This window comes from Microcebus murinus, chromosome 14 (genome assembly GCF_040939455.1).
Source record: "Microcebus murinus isolate Inina chromosome 14, M.murinus_Inina_mat1.0, whole genome shotgun sequence".
NCBI classification, from domain to species: Eukaryota; Metazoa; Chordata; class Mammalia; order Primates; family Cheirogaleidae; genus Microcebus; species Microcebus murinus.
In genome coordinates, this window is record NC_134117.1 from 32,627,929 (window position 1) to 32,650,417 (window position 22,489).

General features: G+C 39.1%; 1 protein-coding gene across 6 annotated transcripts in view; it reads left to right on the top strand.

The window, feature by feature from the left end:
* The window catches only part of CPEB3 (cytoplasmic polyadenylation element binding protein 3), a 199,148-nt gene that overhangs the window by 161,980 nt on the left and 14,679 nt on the right, over nt 1-22,489 (top strand). For all 6 annotated transcript variants that reach the window (XM_012765822.2, XM_012765869.2, XM_012765878.2 and 3 more), the window contains one exon: nt 10,014-10,195. In XM_012765822.2, the coding sequence (XP_012621276.1) occupies nt 10,014-10,195 (182 nt within the window). The remainder of the gene's footprint in view (nt 1-10,013; nt 10,196-22,489) is intronic.

Here is a 22,489-nt window from a genome sequence, read left to right on the forward strand (position 1 = left end):
TATGGTGCAAGAGTGAATTTCATCAGTTATGTTGAAAGGATGAGTTCTATTTAGTGCTGTCCTATTTCACCATACATTTAAAAAATAATAATATATTTGGCAGTATGTGATCTTATGCCAGCTAGATTTGTTTATATGACAGAAAAAGAAGTAACCCCATCAGAAATCTGTCCAGTGCAACTGTGTGCCCATTCAGTGATGAACCAAACCACTGCTGGAAATTGTGCCTCTGGGAATCAAATTGAACTCTTCCCAAGTGAAATGGGTTCCTGTTTCTTCTTATGGACTTTGAGAAATGAATTATATATTTGAGCATCTTTATTATGACTTTTGAAAAGCTTCCGTATTATTTTTTTAAAGTTCCTTTCCAATGAAGTAATTGTGCTGCTGGGTTGGAGCAGAACCAAAATCGACTGGAGAGTTTGAAGTGATGCTGAACTGACAACTTCAATATGTATTTAAATCCAAAGACAAATCCTATCAGCCGTGCCACTGATCAGTGTTACTGCCAGTGGAATATAATAAATTACTTCTGTGGTCTAAGTTTTTAAAGCACTTAGAATAATTGAGTTTATTTTTTTAAAGGAAGACAAAAAAAACCAAGGTTACTGTTGTCACTGTAGTTGTGAAAGTACATTACTTCTGTGTTATTTATAAGCAAGTAGACTTAATTCTACCTAAAATTAAAACAAAAAGCACAGACCATTAAAATCAAGTTGTGAAAACAGAATTATAAAATGTAACTTAAAAATATTTGGCTGTATGACTTTAGTGGCTTCTTAATTCTGAAAGCTCTTCAACATTTCTAACATATTCAAATCCCAACTGCAATCTGCATTTGAAAGATAACTTTGGACCTATGTAAAGATATATTTATAATTCCATTTTGAAGGACATTTAAACATACTAATTATGACTATGGAGTTTGTAATTTTACACTATTTCAGAAAGCCAAATATTATTGGGTCTTATTTTCATTCTAGTGGAAAACTGTGCCAAACGAAAGATGGAAAGCAAAGCAGCAGAGATGTCTTCCCTTTATCTGCTGTCAGAAAATAAAGTCTAAGAAGGGCTAACTCAAACATGAACAGCATTATGAGATGAGGGCAAATGTAGCCCTTTGTTTCTAAACTGCTTGTGCTTTTTTTAAACAAAAACTTGGTGGTGGGGGTGTTGTGGAATATTCCTGACTTTTCTAACTGATAGTATGTTTAGGATTGGAGAGGGACGAAAATCCTCTTTGATATCTTATAAATAGACAATGATTGCTAGTATTCTAGCTATTCCTTTCTGCAACTAGCTACAAGCACAAATTGGTTTTAATAGTCTAGACTCTTGTCTTTTTTCCTAGATAGGAATCTAAAAAAATATTCTGCAAGAAAAGGTCCTATGGTTATGAAATAATGAACTGGTTTTAACTTCTTATGTCTATTTCTAAGTCACAGACATACCATTTTATAAACTAAATTCCCTTTTGTATTATTCACTCTTTATTCTTACTGTTTTAATGATTTGAAAGGGTAGGTAAGAACCACTATTGCTTTTCTTCTGTCCTGTGAAGATCCATTTTTCACACTGTATGACCACACTGACACCACAAGAAGGGAACTGCAAGACATGAAATTGTATTCCTTAATATTCTGTGTCTGCAAGATGCTGCAAATTCTAGGATTAGACAAGAATTATCTTTAGTTATCTAGTCAGAAATGGGATTTTGTGTTCCTTGCCTAAATAGTATACCATACATAATTCTTGAAGTTCTTGTTTTCTAAACTAAGCTGAAATTTTGTTTTAAAATTGTTTTGTTTTTGTAGTTATCTAGGTAGTAATCTAAAATCATTTGGTCTAATGGAAATGTTCCCCTCCACCCATGTCAACACTTCCATAAGTGTAGCTAGTTTCCAAGTGGCTAAATAATCTATATTAGTGTCTTAGAATTTTATTATCTATTCCAAGACTTCCAGATTAGAGGCGATGTATTCTAGACAAAAAGAGTTAACATCTGCAGCTTTTATCCATGTGCATAGAATTAGGTTTCTTTGGAACACACTGAGCTTTGTGGAATGGTGTATACCTTGGAGTAGAAGATCTTTTATTTTTTTTTATTTTTCCTCTTATTCCTTTGCTGATAATAGAAGACAGTTTTTAAAGGAATTCGTTTTGGCTTTGCTAGAGATCTTAAATTGAATACAGTGTAGTTCACTTGAGCAGTAAGCTTTTATTAAGCATCTATTTGGTTGCTGGCATCATGCCAAACTGAATGAGCATCCCACCATCTTGTTAAACTGGTCATCACATACAGAGAGTCAAAGATTTTAGAAGATAAGGAAACAAGAAATGTGTTCATAGAATGTTAACTCAGAGGCCGGGTGTAGTAGCTCACACCTGTAATCTCAGCACTTTGGGAGGCTGAGGCAGGAGAATTGCTAGAGGCCAGGAATTTGAGACCAGCGTCAAGAACATGGTGAGACCCTGTCTCTACAGAAAAATTAGCTGAGTGTGGTGGCACGTGCCTGTAGTCCCAGCTACTTGGGAGGCTGAGACAGGAGAATCACTTAAGCCGGGGAGTTTGAGGTTGTAGCTATGATGACACCACTGCACTCTAGCCTGGGCAATAGAGCAAGACCCCATCTCAAAAAAAAAAAAAAGAATGCTAACTCAGAGTTAATTGGAGGCTAAATTATATTCTATAACATGATTCTCAGATTTGATTTAAAAATACTTGAGGGCATTTTTAAAAAAAATTATAAGGGATATTATAGTCTTCTGGAAGGTCTTAAAACTATTGTAAGCACTATTACAGAGTGATCCTGGACTAGATGTGGGTGGCCCTAATCAGTAGGTGAAATTTTAGGTGCCAAGTGGATTTTTACCTTATCCTGGGCCAAAAGTTGTCCTTTACCATGTCATAGTGACTAAAATGTTATCACTCAAGAGTTATTCCTTTGAGAGGAATCTTGTGAAGTTTTTTATCTTTGATATTTCCTCATTGTAAGACAGGGACCACCATTATCACTAATAGCTATGCTAAATACAGTCTTTATCTCTCTAAGCAGAAATAAACTAACACCTCTAGAGAAAAAAGGCAACCTGTTTGAAGCAATATTGTCTTGATTGAGTTCATGTTGTTCCTTCTGGTCCTTTGACAGCTTTCCTTTTAAAACTTCATGTTGAAGAAATATCACAATCCTAGAAAAATAAACCAGAAAATATCAGGGCAAAATTTAGATGAGTTACTCACCACCTGATTGTGGCTTTCTCTAGGTCAAATAATACACATTCCTACTATCTCTTGTCCCTTCCTTCCATCAACTCCCCTTAGTGATAACTGCAAGCAGAGGATGGCTTGCCTGAACTGAAGTCTCCTGGTGTTTTTCAGGTCTTGTTTTCTTTCTACTCCCCCACCCCCATTTCACCCAGCCCCCATGCTAGGAAGGGCTATAGGTAGACTTACCCTGCCACCATGTGGCTGAAAGTTAGCATATTCTTTGGAGAGTCAGTTCAGGGAAATGGAATTTGTCTGGTTCTCCCCACCTGCTACCTCCTTGGAAGAACAATAGCATGTTGCCACCGTACATTCATGTAATATAAGCAACATGTCTTTCCCAAACTCCATACAGAAATAGCCCTGTTGTATATCCCTATGGCTTTAGGACCTCTCTAGAATGCACATCTCTTCACTCTGGCAGGAAATAAGTGCTTGGGGGTTATGAGACCACCAGAAAAAAAGTGGAGAATAAAGTATCTATACTTTCCCTCAATTTATTAATAATGAGTATTTCTCTGACCCCAACTTTTTGGCTTAGGATTTGGATTTGAGAACTGCCTCAATGACCAAGCTTTGGGATCCATCCACTCCCAACCTTGATCAGGCTTGAAAAACCCTTAGTCTGTCTCTCTGATTAGAGGCATGTGAGCTGTTCTTCTGTCTCATGACTGCCTTCTGGCAGTTTATCAGAGGAGGCCCTGCAGAACAGACCAATCTTGAGAGATCATTCATCTAAGCCACTGAAGCCTACCATTTGCTCACTCATCTTTGGGGGTCCTGTCTTTCCTAACTATTGCTCCGATAATTCTTTCTTTTTCTCCCCTACTAATATTCTGTGATAGATCCTAAAGTTTCCTTCTCTGCCTTCCCCTACCTGCTCTGATTAGGAGGATGGCTTTTCGTGGGGGGATTAAAACTTTTAAGGTAAATATTCAGTGATATATGGCATACATCTAGAGTACATATATCCTGCATCTTTATAAAGTCATTTCAAACATTTTGTATAAATGTTTGGGAAGTTCACATGTATTAGGAATCACATCCTGATTTGTGACTTAGGAAATAGAAGTATTGTGACTGTATCTCTTTTTTGTCCTATGAAGTAGTAGCAGACCGAAATCCTATATCAAGTTTTTAGCAGTAGAAGCTGTTTCACCAAGTCCTATAAGTTCAGTATGAGTTGTCGCAGATAAACTTCAGATTTGGCATACTGACTTAATTAACTGCATTGCCTTTAGGACTAAGGATTTTCTAGTATTAGTGTGTATGTGTGTGTTCTCCCTACCCCCCAAAAGCAAAACCTTACCCATAGCTGATGTCAAACTTCAAACTTTGCCATATCAGTAGTAGACAGAGTGACCTTATCATAAAGCCATACTAAGACTGGGTTTAATTGGTGCTTATAGGGCAGAAACCAGGCCAACTTAATGCTAAACAAAGATTTATGAGTAGGAGAAAAAACAACCATTGGACAAAACTAGACATGGTAGTACCACTCTATCCACAGCAGTGTGCTCAGAGCTCTCATGTATATTCAATTCTCATGATTACCCTGTGAGATCGTAAGAGGTAGACTTTGCATTTTAGAGATGAGGAAGAAGTAGTAATTGGTCTAAGGCCACAATAAGTAAAAAAGCCAAGATTTGTGCTTAGATCTCCAAACTTTAAGTTTGGGGCTCTTTGCACAAAAGGAAGATGCTTTATCAAACTGAGATCTGAGATGTCTCAGTAATAGTAGTAACAGTCAACTTGGTACCAATCCTATTTAATCAAATTAAGCACTCTGTCTGATTTAGTTGGTTGTTCATACCATCTATTTGAAAATATTCTTAACTTCCCAACATCTGATGCAGAACAGAAGCTTATGAGTACATTTCCTCCACTCAATATGTATAAACTGGCCCTGTGAACCAACTTGACAATTATGGTAAACCTAGAAAGTCCACCATCAAGTTTAATCTTCCTTTCTTTAAGAAGTCCAGATCCCTTTGTCATCCTGACGTGCCCTATGCCTCTTTCCTGACTATTTTGTCCTTATTTCCAAACAGAAGAAATGTGGCTTCTAGATTCCTAGTTTAGAATCTGTAAAGGTGAATGTGTTGATATTTCCTTCAGGAATTCTCATTCCTGCTTCACCCCACTTGGCTCTCACAGTAGCTCAGACTTGGACATTGCCTTAGGGCTGTGTTTGAAATGTAATTAAATGATAGGAACAGGACCCTCCTGTGAAACAGGGTGGGGGAGTCATCATGATTTCTCTCTAGTAAACTGAAGATCAGAGATCAGATCTCTGAAGAATCAGGAGCAAATCCAAGGAACCATAATTGGGGTTTAGATTCAACTTCAGAGGCTTGGTTACTACAATCCAGAGGAATTCGTCGGGATGTTATATGCTCCACATAGTTGTGGTAGTCTTGTTTCCCTTTCCAGTCTATGGCACAGTGAAGCTCATCACAAGAGCCAGTATGTGGATAGACTTAAATAGTGTTGCTGCCACCATGGAAGTTCCTGAGACGACTTGAGTTGTCTTACGAGCACAGAACATTTTGTCCAAAGTACTACAGTATGCCTTTGGATATAGCTACCAGATTTCCTACCCCTGTCATGACGGGTATTCATGGACCCTGTGAATACTGTCTGGATGGGAAGGAAAAATAAAAAGTGGTTTGAAGAGTCCTGACTTCCTCATGGACTCTAAGCCTGCTATCACCTTTGTGTGAACTCCAGACTCCTTCCCCAGTACACCCTGCTCTGATACCCTCATCTTCCTTGGGTTGAATGTTAAGAACATGTTCCTGGGAGCTACTATGTCTGCCCTCTGCCGAGTATGGTTAGAATAAGGATTCCACTGCCATAGGCTTAGTAACTGGTTTTACTACATTCTCTGGATAAGATACCTCCTTGATAAATTGATCTCAGATTTCATGAGATCAAGATATAGATGATATATAGATATCTATATCTATATAGATGTAGATGATATAGATGAATCCATGAAGTTTTTAGTTGACTCTTGCCAGATCTTTACTACTTTTCTTCTGTTTTTCTCTTCTCCTTTCAAATAGTCAAAATAGTAGTCCCTCTTCTTATCTCCACTTCCCTCCCATCATAGGAAGGAAATTTATATGGGACTTTTTCTGTATTAACTGATGATATTCATTCTAAAGAATCCTTTAAAATCTAGTCTCTGAAAGGAATTTTATGTTCTGACATCTCTAAATAATTTATCTTCTAGATAAAAAAAGAAAAATTGGAAATGTATAGAACTCAAAGAAGACTTGCCCTGGTGTTTCTTTTAGTCATGTATGCAGAAGTGTGTGAATTAGTTATTTTTAATGCTGTTTTATAGCATTAAAATTATTGAAAAAAGTGATTACTTTTGGCCGGGCATGGTGGTTCACGCCTGTAATCCCAGCACTCTGGGAGGCCGATGCGGGCGGATTGCTCAAGGTCAGGAGTTCAAAACCAGCCTGAGCAAGAGCGAGACCTCCTCTCTACTATAAATAGAAAGAAATTAATTGGCCAACTAATATATATAGAAAAAATCAGCCGGGCATGATGGTGCATGCCTGTAGTCCCAGCTACTTGGGAGGCTGAGGCAGAAGGATTGCTTGAGCCCAGGAGTTTGAGGTTGCTGTGAGCTAGGCTGACGCCATGGCACTCACTCTAGCCTGGGCAACAAAGCAAGACTCTGTCTCAAAAAATAAAAAATAAAATAAAAAAAGTGGTTACTTTTCTCAATAATTAGGAACACTTTAGTACTTAAATGACATCTGTTTGGTGTTTGAGTCTAGTATGAGTTCAGCCTGCAGGAAGTATGCCGAGTGAAGACTTACTGGTTGAGTAAAAAACCAAGTACAAACAGCAGTTGTTTATTATTTACTTCTCTTCAAGGTCATCATTGAAGTGGACTTTCTGTAGTTAAAATATAGATTAGGGTAGAGAGACAGAAAATTTTCACATTCCCCTCCCCAAAAATGCTTCCTTAAGTCTAGCCTCTCAACAAATTGTCCTTCACTTGAGTGAGGCTTACTTGGCTTAATATCTGCAGACTTTTTGGTTGTCAAGAAAATGTCTGTATATAAGCTCATAAATGGAAATGATTTATTTATAATTAGTTTTCATAAAAGCATAAGTGGGTGAGGATTTCTGCTTCCTATCAAAAGTGCTTAATTTAACAGCCAGCAACATCAGTCATGATCTAATCTTTGGCGCATGAAGGTGATTTTCCAACAGATAAATTCACAAAAAATAGAATGCTTGTGCTTGTGGAAGCTGCCTTCTCTGGCATCAAAGGATCCTAAAGATTCCTTTAGAGACCACTATGGTGTAGAAGAACCTATGGTTATGATGACTATCCTCCTTAGCTGGAACTTCAATCTTACAGCTCATGTGCCTTCTTTCTAAATCAGATGCTTTATTGAGTTCTTCCTGTGGTGGAAGACAAGTGCCATTGAGTCCCTTGCCAGCATTCTTTTCCTGGTCACTCACCAGGCTTAGAATGTATTCCCTCTCTTACTCTATTACAGAGGAAGCCTAGTCTTTGGAAAATTAGTATTTAATTTACAAGGTCCTAAGGTTGCTTATTTTACTAATAAGCCCATTTGAGCAATAAGGGAAATTCTTTAATGACTGCAATTAACAATTTATTCTACCTTCAGTTTCTTGGTCTCTGTTACTGCAGTAACATTAGCCATGTGAGGAGATCCTCAAGCCATCAAAGGTTGTTGGGATGAAGTATAAGAGACCACTGAGCTCTGATATTCAGGGTATGTGCACGATTCTTGTTGCATTGTTCAAATGAATGTGGTCTTAGATCCTGCCCCAAGACTGCAGTCAATCTACTTGGCTGTAATAGACAGTGGTTCCTTGGCTGATATGACTCAGTAATTCTGACCATAATGGCTTTCTGCTGCTCTATATTTAGTAGCACTTACTCTTGGGCTTAGTTACTGCTATCTTATTTTCTCACCTTCTGAGAATTACCTGTTGGTTGCAGGTCATTCTTCCTATTAAAAATAGACACTTAGAAAACTATCACCAACATTAGTCAGTCTGGTATAGAAAGACATTTTGAAGTAGCAGAAAGATAGCCTCTCTGACATGGTTTTTCTTGCTGCCTTATCAGTTTCACATTACAGGAACTAGTAATAGTTGAAGTAGCTTTACTTCTGTTCATAGAAATCTGTTCAGCCCTTGGGCCCTTGTATCTGCTGCAAAATTCTTCCCCCACCCCACCAGGTTGTGCTGCTTTCCTTTTCCTCAGATACTGATTCCTGTGGCACTCTACTGTGTGATGGTCTTTTCACATTGGCTGTGGCCCAGGTCATCATCTATCTACCCTGTGTTCTCCTTTCCAAATACCGTATGTAGATGTTTGGAAGACACAGGTTCTTAGGTTGCTCTCCTGGGGTAGAGCTGAGTCTTTTGGACCTATACTATGTAAGTGGCCTGAAAGAAATGGTCATACCTGGAGGAGACGCTGCCCAGTATCAAGTAAACAATTATCTTCAGGCAATCTGGGATGCAGGTAAGTGCTACATGTCTCTCCATGGCACCTTTATGGTGGGGATAATGTTAGAATATTAGACCTTTGGAATGGTCCAATTTCCAAATGCCTTCTTTACAGTTGTTTTGTAAATATGCCAATATAAAAGCATATATAGAAGAAACATGGCAAGAAGTACAGACCAGACCCCTGGGTCTGGTAGCAAGGTATGGGTATGTTTTACTGCATGTGTAGCAGCTTAGTGCTTTGTGGCACATTGTAAGTGCTCAGTAAATGTTCATTGCTGCTATTATCATTACTAGTATTATTACTTAGAATTCAATGGGAGAAGTTATTATAAAGATTTCTCAGGATAGGCCGGGCGTGGTGGCTCATGCCTGTAATCCTAGCTCTCTGGGAGGCCGAGCCGGGCGGATTGTTTGAGTTCAGGAGTTCGAAACCAACCTGAGCAAGAGCGAGACCCCGTCTCTACTATAAATAGAAAAATTAATTGGCCAACTAATATATATAGAAAAAATTAGCCGGGCATGGTGGCGCATGCCTGTAGTCCCAGCTACTCGGGAGGCTGAGGCAGGAGGATTGCTTGAGCCCAGGAGTTTGAGGTTGCTGTGAGCTAGGCTGATGCCATGGCACTCACTCTAGCCTGGGCAACAAAGCGAGACTCTGTCTCAAAAAAAAAAAAAAAAAAGATTTCTCAGGATAGAATGTACTCGTTAAAATCTGTAATTTTTTTAAAATTGTAGAGATTTACTTTAAGGCTATAAACAAACTATCTCTAGTTAAAACAAGAAGCTACTTCCTTCTATAGCTTAGTCCTAATACAGTAGTGTGACATTATTAATTGCCTTCAGTCTTAGAGGTCAGTAAGTAGGACTGTTCTTATCAACTTGTTAGGGCATCATGAAATGCTTTCCCTACCCAGGACCCATCCACTGGACTAAGCAGTTGGTATAGGAGGATTACTAATAGATCATTCCTTCTGTAATGTTGCTAAAGTTATATAAATTCTTGTGTGTATGTTTGTAAATTGTTAAATTTTTTTTTCATTTTATTTTAAAACATCCTACGAGGAGCTCCCCTACTTGAATTGTAAGACTGGTTTGGACATTCTTCATAATATTTAACTTGGGTTTTCTTTTTCTTAATTATACTGCATGATCTCTAAATAATTCTTCCTTCTCCTGGGCAAGAGTACCTCCCAAATATTTATACATATCTGTGTTTATTTTCTTGCAGTTGAATTGGCAATGATCATGGACCGTTTGTATGGTGGTGTCTGCTATGCTGGCATTGATACAGACCCAGAGCTGAAGTATCCCAAAGGTGCTGGCCGTGTGGCATTCTCCAATCAGCAGAGTTACATTGCGGCCATCAGTGCTCGCTTTGTGCAACTCCAGCATAATGACATTGACAAACGGGTAAGCAACTATTTAGGGTGGGATTGCTATGCGAGAGAAATGAAGTTTGTTTTTGGGTCCCTGGGAAGAAAAGCACCTTGTGATTATAAGGGAGCAGCTCAACCTTGCATGGCATTGGTCCTTGAGTCCATCTAGGCTGCCTGAAAAAGAGAACACTCTTGGTATTTAAGGTGTTAATGAATCTTCTGCCTCACCCATCCCCAGAGTGATGTTACACTTATGAAAATAACCCTGCAGAATTTAGCGTACCAAGCTAGTGCTGTTTAAAAGATGACGCTAACAGTGCATTAACAAAGGTTGAGAGCTGGTGACCTGCTTGACCTACATAGTGCTCTTAAAACAAACAAATTTGGATTAACATTTAAATGTTTAGGAGTATACAAAAACTATTGAACTGGTTTCTTTTAAAATTGTGAGATCACACATGGTTGCAATCATTGGACCCAAATAGCTGCTTCAGTCTCTACTTCAACTCCCGCTAGTTCTCCTGTTCATACCATATATGCATATGTATTACATGTCACTTTTTTCATTGGTGTTACCTGCCTGACCTCTAGAGGCATTGAATGTGCTACCACTGATCATACAAGGGCATGAGGCCAGTTGGGGTAGCTCATACCTGTAATCCTAGCACTTTGGGAGGTTGAGGTGGAAGGATCATTCAAGGCCACGCATTTAAGACCAGACTAAGCAATATATCGAGACCTCATCTCTACAAAAAATAAATTAGCCAGGTGTGGTGGTACATGCCTATAGTCCTAGCTACTCAAGAGGCTGAGATGAGAGGATCATGTCAGTCAGGAGTTTGAGGTGTCAGTGAGCCATAATGATACCACTGGTCTCTAGCCCAGGCAACAGAGCCAAGACCCTGTCAAAATAAATAAATAAAAATAAAGAGAGTGGCCAGGTGCAGTGGCTCACGCCTGTAATCCTAGCACTCTGGGAGGCCGAGGCAGGAGGATTGCTTGAGCTCAGGAGTTCAAGACTAGCCTGAGCAAGAGCGAGACCCTGTCTCTACTAAAAATAGAAAGAAATTAGCTAAACAACTAAAAATAGAAAAAATTAGCTGGGCATGGTGGCTAGTGCCTGTATTCCTAGCTACTCAGGAGGCTAAGGCAGGAGAATTGCTTGAGCTCAGGAGTTTGAGGTTGCTGTGAGGTAGGCTGATGCCACAACATTCTAGCCCAGGCAACAGAGTGAGACTCTGTCTCAAAAAAAAAAAATAAATAAAAAAGAGTGCATGAGGTGGAGTTGTAGGGAGCTGGTGGGCTCAGTTGGTTTTATAGATAGACATGGGTTGAAATCCCGTAAGTCCTAGCTCTGCCACTATTTAGAAGCTTGGGAAAATGAAAGGTGGTAGGAACTAATCTTGGACCTATGCTAATATACATGAAAAGAACAAGGAGGAAAATAGCATCATGTCTTGAACAACTGCCTATGCAATTATACAGTGGCTATTAATACCTCCCTTAAAGGATGTTCTTGGGGCATACACTGAACTGGAATTAATAAAGTAGTAAATATATTCTATTGTGAAGTTTCACCTATACTCTCTACAGTCAACTTTGACTAATTTTGTGTAGCAGACAGGTGTCTTAGGAGGTGAAAATTTCAATTGGTGATGGATTTTTCATATTCGAGAAGATTATACTCTCACTAAGACATGTATCTGATCAAATTACAAAAGCCAGTGCTTAAAAAAAAATAAATAAAAAAAAAAAAAAAAAAAAAAAGCCAGTGCTTAGAATAAATATTCTGTTTGCTACATCAATGGACTCCTTAAGAGTAAGTGGTAGTGGTTTCTCTGTATTTTCAATTAAAATCATTAAAATAATTTTTGTTCAAATTTTGAAACACTCTTTAAATTAATGGAGACTCAAAGAGGTAATGAAGATTCAACTCCATTCTTGGTTTTCAAGTACTCATTGCCTTTTCATAGCAGTAATCTTCTTTTAGGAAGAGGCATGGTGTCTGTCTCATTCTCTTGATTCAGTCACAGATGTTTGATAAACCTTTGTTGTATTAACACTTGGTGCTACATGGAGGGTTCTTTTACCCACTGCCATGGTAGACTTGCTTGTTCTTATATATTTGGGAGCCTGGTATACCAGTTTCCATTACATTGAGACTGTTGTTATACCCATCACTGGTAATAAACTCAGGCAATAAACTTAACCTGAAGAGCTTTAGGTTCTCATCTGTATGGAAATAGCTTTCTTTGTTCCTTTCTGAGCCATAACTAGTGACTGTACAGCAGGTAGATCCTGGAGATGATAAAAGAGAATCTAGGGGAGTGCTCAATTTCCCCATGCTTCTACCTTGCCTTTGCCCTCACCCTACAACCCTTAGCCCGTTCCTTAATAGAGGGAGGTACACTTGCCCCAGAGATTATAGTTGTTTTGAAGGCCCTTTAAGAATCACAATATATTCAGATACTGTTTGTTTTGTTGCCTACCCCTACTGCTAGGTTCAGGCCCTCAGTATTTCTTCCCATAAGATTTAAAACTAGGCAATAAAAGAGAGAAATGGCTTTGTGTTTGTTAATATGATTGTAGGCCATGCTATGAAAATGTGTTTGGAACATCAAACCTCACAGGAAAGCCATTGACTATTTTCTGTCCACTATATTTGGGTTAACCATACCTTCCATATTGTAGAGTAGACCTCAACAAATATTTAGGGTAGCAGCCAGCTGTTGGAAAGAGTGTGGAGTTTGAAGCTAGAACAGATTCCAATACGTGTTAACAAGTTTGCTGCACCAGTCACTGGTGACCCCAAGCAAGTTACTTAATGCCAGGAACCTCAGATCCTCATCTGTAACTCCTTCCTGAAGATAATCTGCAGATTAAATGAGGGATTTGAGGACTGAAAAGCCCTACAGCAGTTGGACAGATATTTAAGCCAGCACTTTCTGGTTAACAGTATTCATCTAGCTACAAATGCACAATATGTATATATTTTTTTAGTCACCTCTGTAAGTGACCATGCACTTCCTTTTTATTTTGTAAAACTGTTTTAGCTTAATCAAGTGAGGCAGTGGGAGTAGAGAAGGAACAAAGAAATCTGTAACTGGTTGTGATCAGTTAGTTGTAAACACCATTGCACTCAGACTAGCACTTTTAAAAAAATTGTTTGGAGGCATTTGTTTACTTTCCTAAATCAACAATCTTGGATTATTATGTCATGATTATAAGTGGCTAAGTCTTATATTTAATATCTCCTCAGGAAAACATAGCACTATGAAGTGCTATAGCATCCTATAAGGAACTTCAATCTTTTTTTTTTTTTTTGAGACAGAGTCTCACTCTGTTGCCCGGACTACAGTGAGTACCGTGGCATCAGCCTAGCTCACAGCAACCTCAAACTCCTGGGCTAAAGCGATCCTCCTGCCTCAGCCTCCCAAGTAGCTGGGTCTATAGGTGTGCACCACCACACCTGGCTAATTTTTTCTATTTTTAGTTGTCTGGCTAATTTCTTTTTATTTTTAATAAAGATGGGATCTCACCGTTGCTCAGGCTAGTCTCAAACTCCTGAGCTCAAGTGATCCTCCTGCCTCAGCCTCCCCTAGTGCTAGGATTACAGACGTGAGCCACCATGCCCAGCCTGGAACTTCAATCTTTGGTAGCTTTAACTCCTTCCTTCTGATGTGAGCCTAGAGTTGCCTTCAAACCAATTCCTTGACTTTTTAAAATAGCATCAAGTTTCTATTACCTTTCTGCTTGAAGGAGCCTTCTTCGCTGTCTGCATCATAACAAATGTAAATTCGGGGGGAATCAGTGAATGGCATTTTAAGGGCCACTTGCTTCCTGTTTGCAGCCCTCATCCCTTAAGGAGAGTGGAGGGGGCCACCTGCAGAGCAGCAATACCTGGCCATCAGGTCAGACAATTCTTTAAGTGTGGAAGTCCTAGGACCACATGAGGTGTGTGCTTGGACATTGCACCTTCCCCATGTACATTGTTGGGAGATACACGAAGAAGAAATTGACTGGTATATTCTTTTACCTCTTTTGTATCCAACCAAGTTTTTTCAAAAATGACATCTCTTTTGAGGGTTTATGTTTATTTTTATTGCTACTCTTGGGTAAGCTTTTAGGTGGAGTGGTTTATGGAGTAAATACAGCCTTTATAGATTTGATTTATTCTTACCATCTTAGAGACTTTTTGACTTCCTATGAATATAAAATATATCAATATCAACATTAATGGGAATAGTTGATCCTATGGATTTGGCACTTTTATCTCTGCTATCATTTCGCTCATCCATAATACCTTTAAGGAAAAGGTGTTTTGTTTGTAACATCTTTATTGAGCTGTTTTTTGGTATTCACATATCATACAATTCACCTTGTTAAAATGTACAGTTATATCAATTATATTTATGTAATCATGCAACCATCACCACAGTCAATTTTAGAATATAGAGGTATTTTTGTTCTTTTTTTTTTTTCTTTTCCTTTTTCACTTTCCCTCCCCTCATTATAGAGGTATTTTAATGCATAGCCTTCAAGTCTGCAATAAGAGGATCAGTTGCACAATAACAACAATGGGGTAGTGGTGAGAGACACACTGCATTTATCCTCTGTAAACACTCAGCTCGTTATAGAGAGAGGATCCTGCATATTTAACTTGCACTCTTCAAAGTCACAGGAACAAAGTAGCCCAAGCTGTTGGGGCAAACTTCTGAACCCTGCTGCAACTATGATTAGAATCCCCTTTGTTGAAGCAGATTGATAAGTCTACACATCAGCAACTTTTTGCTGTGGCATGTCTAGCCACAGGAAGACTAAGAGAGGTGAAGGGGGCTTCTACTAGTAGTTCCTCCTAGAGATGCCATGATCTTAACTTTGCCACTGCGACCCAGGGATCTGAATGGGACTGCTTGGCATACAGCAGGCACTCAATAATGTGCACAATAAATTAGGATAATATTTCAGAAGCAAGGACTGGAAGCAACTATGGATGGCTCTGGGATACTGGACACCCAGTCCAGTAATTAAGGATACTGGACACACAGAGTAGCTTTCTCTTTGGTCTCTCCAATCCATTTTTTTTTTGAGACAGGGTCTCTCTGTCTCCCTGGCTAGAGTACAGTGGCATTATCATAGCTCGCTGCAACCTCAAACTCCTGGGCTGGGACGATTCTCCTGCCTCAGCCTCCAGAGTAGCTGGGACTACAGGCACATGCCACCATGCCCAGCTAATTTTTCTATTTTTTTGTAGAGATAATGTATTGCTCTTGCTCAGGCTGGTCTTGAACTCCTCAGTTCAAGCAATCTTCCTGCCTCAGCTTCCCAAAGTGCTAGGATTACAGGCGTGAGCCACCGCACCCAGCTCCCAGTTCAACTTTATCCCATTTCCAATTAGTTTTTTACATAGCAACCAGAGTGATCTTTTTATAATCATAAGTTGAATCATCTTTCCCCTCCTTTAAACCTTTTGATTATGATCTACTGCCCTTAGGATAAAGGTCAAAGTCTTTAAAATTGCCTAAATGACCCTTCATGTACTATGTACTTCTGCTTTGGCACTACCTTCTCCCTTCCTTATCTTGAGCCAGCTATAGCTGGCCTTTTTTCTCTATTTCTCAGGGTCATGATATGTACTGGTGCCTGTTGCCTAAACCTACTGTTCCTTCAGGTCTCAGCTTAATCGTGATGTTTTTAGGAATCCTTTCTTCATTAGAGCTTACACCTCCACCATAGACTCTGTCATAATACACATCTACCATTCCTTTGTGGCATTAATTGCCACTGTACTGAAATAATGCTTTGTTTAATGTCCATCTACTCTGTTAAAGTATATAATCCATGAAGACAATAGCTGTGTGTGTCATTGTTTAGCTACTGTATACTTAATACCTGACACATAGTAGACACATATTAATTATTTCTGAATGATGAATGAGTGAGTTATTGAATGAATGCTGATTGTTTGAGAGGTGGCCCAGATGAGGAGAAGCCCTTCTATACCATCCTTCGGCATATCCAACTGTCCATCAGAGGGCACTTTGCACAGCTTTCCTTTTCTACTTAATTAAGAATACTCACTTGAATAATAAATTTAGGTTTGGCTATTTAAATATCAAAAAGTGGGCCGGGCGAGGTGGCTCATGCCTGTAATCCTAGCTCTCTGGGAGGCCAAGGCGGGTGGATCGTTTGAGCTCAGGAGTTCCAAACCAGCCTGAGCAAGAGCGAGACCCCGTCTCTACTATAAATAGAAACAAATTAATTGGCCAACTAATATATATAGAAAAAAAAATTAGCCAGGCATGGTGGCGCATGCCTGTAGTCCCAGCTACTTGGGAGGCTGAGGCAGAAGGATTACTTGAGCCCAAGAGTTTGAGGTTGCTGTGAGCCAGGCTGATGCCACAGCACTCACTCTAGCCTGGGCAACAAAGTGAGACTCTGTCTCAAAACAAACAAACAAAAAAACAAAAAGTATTCTTTGGCACTTATAGTATACAAAAGTTGGGTTTAACCTTAGGCATGACCTGATCCAACACCCTTTGTTTTGCAACAAGGGAGAATCTAAGAGAGGTTTGGAGACTTCCTCAAGATACCTGTCAATTAAGGGCAGAGCTGTCTGTCTGTACTCATTGGACTCCCTTCCTGAGTTTTGCTGCTCATCCAGGGACTAAGGTTTCCTTAAACCCACTTCTTCCATGAACTCCTTTTTTCATTGACCTGGATTAGGAATCTCTGAGATTATGGTTCCCTTGTTGAATTTTATATATGTTTCAATATTTCAGATAACTTTTCAGGAACATATATTGCATGGAATAGGGCACATCTGTAGTTTGTCAGGATTTTCTAATATGTCTAAGTCATTTTGAATGTTAACAAAATTAGTTTGAAATTTTTGTGTGCTTTTGCAATTTTTTTTGCCCTTTTCATTTTAATGTTAAGTCTTCACGTAAAACCTTTTTGAAGTCAACGTGAGCCAATGCAACTTCACTGGATTATAACATGTAATGAAAATGTTTGGCATTTTTAATGTCATGGCGACCCTTGTTACAAAACATTATTTTTATAAATGACACAGATGCAATTCACACCTCAGTTTTTACTTCTAGGAAATCAATTAAGGTTTACATTATGCATATTTTATGGCTCATGTTCACTAGTTTTTGGTCAATTGGTAATTTGTTCGTGTGCTGACAATGTCAAGGTTGTATGACATATTCAGCACACAGTTCTCAGCGTTTCTTCTGTCTTAGCATACAAGAGGTGATGATACACTGTTGTGGGCAACAGGGGCTCCCCAGAACTCTAATAATGTGAGACACTTATAGATGTGCCCATTATTGTGTAAGGGGGGAAGGGATATACCCCACGCCCACCCTTATCCCCAACCTGCCAGAGAACCATTGTTTTTGTTTTTTTTTTTTTTGAGACAGAGTCTCCCTGTTGCCCAGGCTAGAGTGCTGTGGCGTCGGTCTAGCTCACGGTAACCTCAAACTTCTGGGCTCAAGCAATCCTCCTGCCTAAGCCTCCCGAGTAGCTGGGACTACAGGCATGCGCCACCATGCCCAGCTAATTTTTCTATATATTTTTAGTTGTCCAGCTAATTTCTTTCTATTTTTAGTAGAGATGGGGTCTTGCTCTTGCTCAGGCTGATTTCAAACTCCTGACCTTGAACGTTCCTCCCACCTCAGCCTCCCAGAGTGCTAGGAGTACAGGCGTGAGCCACATGCCAAGCCAGAACCATTGTTATAGTAAAAAGGAATATTGGCTTACAAATTGGGAGATCTGGGTCTATTCCTAGATCTTTTCCCAATTATGGTGTGACCTTGGGCAAGCTACTTAACTTTTAAAGGCTTGATTTCATGGCCTGTGGTGGTAAGAACACCAGGCTACCTCTTAGTTTATTGCATAAACAATGAAAGATGAAGAAGTGCTTTGGGAAGTTATTAGGCTATATGGATATTGATTTGTATTATTTGCTGAACCTGGCCTATTTAAATTGTGCTATTGCCTAATCATATTATCCAAAGCTAATTATTGGGGTAAACCTTTTAAAGTAAATTTTCAGTTTCATTAAGAATCTTTAGGCCGGGCGCTGTGGCTCACGCCTGTAATCCTAGCTCTTGGGAGGCCGAGGCGGGCGGATTGCTCAAGGTCAGGAGTTCAAAACCAGCCTGAGCAAGAGCGAGACCCCGTCTCTACTATAAATAGAAAGAAATTAATTGGCCAACTGATATATATATAAAAAATTAGCCGGGCATGGTGGCACATGCCTGTAGTCCCAGCTACGTGGGAGGCTGAGGCAGGAGGATTGCTTGAGCCCAGGAGTTTGAGGTTGCTGTGAGCCAGGCTGACGCCACGGCACTCACTCTAGCCTGGATAACAAAGCGAGACTCTGTCTCAAAAAAAAAAAAAAAAAAAAAAAAGAATCCTTAATATATATTTTTAGTTGTCCAGCTAATTTCTTTCTATTTTTAGTAGAGACAGGCTCTTGCTCAGGCTAGATTCGAACTCCTGACCTTGAGCAATCCTCCCGCCTCAGCCTCCCAGAGTGCTAGGATTACAGGCGTGAGCCACCAAGCCCGGCCCTTAATAGTATTTTTAGAAGTGATACCAAATGAACACTTAAGATATCAAAGTGTTGCTAAATCCAGTTTTCTTTTTTACAGAAGTCTAGGTCACTTACCTATGAAAGATTTTTGTAGTGAAAAATGAGATTATTAAATTGGGAGCTCTTTTTACATGTATAGTTTTCTATTCCTTTGTCTACTCTGTGTGGTCATGAGCAAAATTGTAAAGGGTAGAAGCAGTCGAATCTCCCTTAGCTGAGCAAAAACATATGATTTGATTCATATTATTAATTTGTTTACAAAAATCTGAAACATTCCCCAACCCTCTATTGTTTGGTCATGCACAATTGGTCATGTTGTCTCTTAGAAATTTAAGTCATCTGTTTATATAACTTTAAATGTGTCATGCAGTTGCAGTGATTATAGTCTCTCAATTCAGCTATAATTGACCACTTGCTATATAGCTTGAAGGAAGAATGTGTATGTGTGTGTATGGTGTGTGTGGGTAAATGATAGTGCTTTTGAAAACTTTAAAGCACTCTGTCAATATACTGATAGCACTGATAACATTGATTTATGTGAAACTGTAGATAACTAATATTTGAGCTCTTCTGAAAGATGCTTATTAAAAACAATCTAATTGGAATTCTAGGTGATAAAGGGAGTTAAATATTATAGGCAAGATAGGAATAAAGTTGGTTGGTTATTTGAGTTTTTTTAAACAGGAGGAAGAGCTCTCAGTAGGCAGATCTGCCCTACCCAGGAATCTGTCCCTAGAATTAGTTCCCCTACATTTCCTAAAGTATGCTCCATAAAACATGAGTCTCTTAGGATTTTAATATCTATTGTATTTAAGAAAATATTTTTCTGAGTCAAATGAGTTTGGAAATGCTTGCTTAAAGAAAGTTAGGCTGCTTTATTCTAGGACATATTAGAATCTTTTATATACTAATCTTCATTGTGAATATCCAAGAAATAGACAGTATGTAATTTTTCCCAATTTTTTTTGTTTGTCATGGAAAAATGTACCACATCTCTTGGAAATAATGTTATAGGAAACTCAGTTGAGAAAACACTGTGCTTTCAGCATCTTTCCTTTTTTCATGCTCAAATTCCGAAGCTTAATAAGCAGTTAATTGTTTTTCTTTTTCTCTGTCCGTTTTTTCCAGGTATATCCCACCCACCATTTTCTATCTTTAGAGGGTGTGGAGTAGGGCAAGGAAACAGCAGCTGCATACCCATGAGGGGGGGTGGCATTGAAGTTGTGGTTGATATTCATAATTCTTTATCTTTTTATTGAGATTATCTGTTGCATCTTTCTAAAATATTATCTAAAATGGCTCTATATAAGAAGGAATATAGTCTTGAAATCAGCATACCATTGATAAATAATGTGCCGTTGACTCTATTTCAGGTTAATGTTGAGGACCAGAGAGACTGACTTTCAGTTAGACAATTTGGGGTTTTCTAATACTATGTATTTAAAGAACATTGTGATAGCTAAGCCATAGTATATAATATTTGCTTTGAATAGAACCCATTTTTTATTTAATGGTATGTTATTCATTGTATCTTTCTTTGTAGGCACCTTAAAGTACTTCACATATTTAATCTGTTTCTCTCTCTTTACTGGACACATGTTGGGCCTGACTTTGCTAGACTACCAAGGGCTTTATATTTTTAGCTTGCATGAAGATTAATATGACTTAGGAACCATACTGATAGAAGTGCTGTTAATACTATACCTTGTCCCTGGCCACAGCTAGAATATATAAAATGACTCGCTAGCAAAAGTGAGGGTGATGACCTGTTCCCAGACTATTTCTGCTCTGCTCCTTAGTCTGGGACTCCTACAACCCAGACTTTATCTTGCTGCTCTTACTGGCCCTTACCTGATCTGGCTTGAAAGCTTCCTAGCTATAGCTGTGCCTTATTTGACTCTTTGAGAGGAAGCAATACCCAGAAATGAGTTGAAATACTGTCTGAACTAATCCTACCTGGGCTTATTTTCAAGCACTGGGAGTCTCAGAGCCCTTGACTAGAAATAGTTTTTTATAGGAAGTTTGGGTCATCTAAAGAAAGATAAAGATCTTCTTTGAATGGAGTGGAACCTTTTTTGTCCAGACTCTGCTTCAGTCTTTCCTTTCTTTTTTTTTTGAGACAGAGTCTCGCATTGATGCTCAGGCTAGAGCGAGTGCCATGGTGTTAGCCTAGCTCACAGCAACCTCAAACTCCTGGGCTCAGGCAATCCTACTGCCTCAGCCTCCCGAGTAGCTGGGACTACAGGCATGCGCCAGCATGCCTAATGTGCTAATTTTTTCTATGTATATTAGTTGGCCAATTAATTTCTTTCTACTTATAGTAGAGATGGGGTCTCGCTCTTGCTCAGGCTGGTTTCAAACTCCTGACCTTGAGCAATCTGCCCACCTCGGCCTCCCAGAGTGCTAGGATTACAGGCATGAGCCACCGCGCCCGGCCTCTCCTTCAGTCTTGACCCCTGATTTCTCCTGTTCTGTTCTATCTTTTCATGTCTCCTGTGATGATTTTTAATATGAAAATTTGTTAGAGTGATTAAAATCTTCTCATATTTGAGTATAGAGGTTATTTATGGATAAGTAATCAGAAAAAGATCATCGCCTTTTTTCTAAGTAGTTATCTCAGTAGAACATTGAGGTTCCTTAACCCTAGGAGTCAGGTGATATCAGTCAGCTTGTAGATTCTTAGTGAGTGCTTATTCCTACTTTTAAGAGCTGGTCCAAACCCCTCATAGGGTAGGAGAAAGAGAGGCCTGTGAGGATGTGATATAGCCAGGGTGCCCTGCACTTCTATCCTCTGTGGGAGTAGTGCCATGACAGTTACATATTTCACAGAGTTTAACAAATTTTTTGCCCTTTGTTCTCCACCTAATATATTCTTCTGCTATGGGCACTTGGTTTTGGGGCTGATTTATACCCATACCTCCAGCCCCATTCCCGAATAGCCTGGCAGGAAACCAGACTAGAGAGTGAATCTGTGGACCGTACAGGATACTGTCTGCTGGTGTGCCTGTGTTTCATTAGGAAGTAATCTTAAGGTTAAACAGAGCACTCTCAGATCTCTTTACATGCTGCAAACATATGGCAGAAGTGTTGACACAGAAACCCTTGCTGTATAACAATAAGCAGGTTTTGAACTGTTGGAAAGGCACAGGGGCAATTTTAAAACTGTCCCCTAACACTTGAAAATATGAAAAATGATAAGTCTCATCCTTAGTAAAGTAAAAAGAGAATAAAATCAAAACTGTTTCCCCTATGATTTTTTTAAATCTATCCCAGATTGCTTCTAAAATTAATAACTATAAATTTGCTATATTTGGGAGGTTGCGGATAACTTTGTTGCTAGGGAAAAGTTCTTTTTTTGTTGCTACTTTAATTCCCTAGGCATCTGTCATTTGCTTTCTAAACAGCAGGATTCCGGCTCATAGTCAATTGAAAAACTAAAAATTTATGTTTAGACATTCTTAGTATTGTCTGCCAGTGGACCTGCTTTAGACACTGTGTTTAGTGGGAATGTTAATGAGTTTACTGTGTTTTTTTAGGCCTGGATAGATGTACTTTATGACACATGCTGAGATTATGAGCACATTATGTTTGAAAGTTTTAGCATACCAAATAGAATGGGCTTCCCAAGAAGCTATGTTGCTCCAGATGAGAGTAAATGGCCTACTAAGTGAGCCAAGGCCCTTTCATGGGATGCCCAGGCTTACATACTAAGGCCAAATC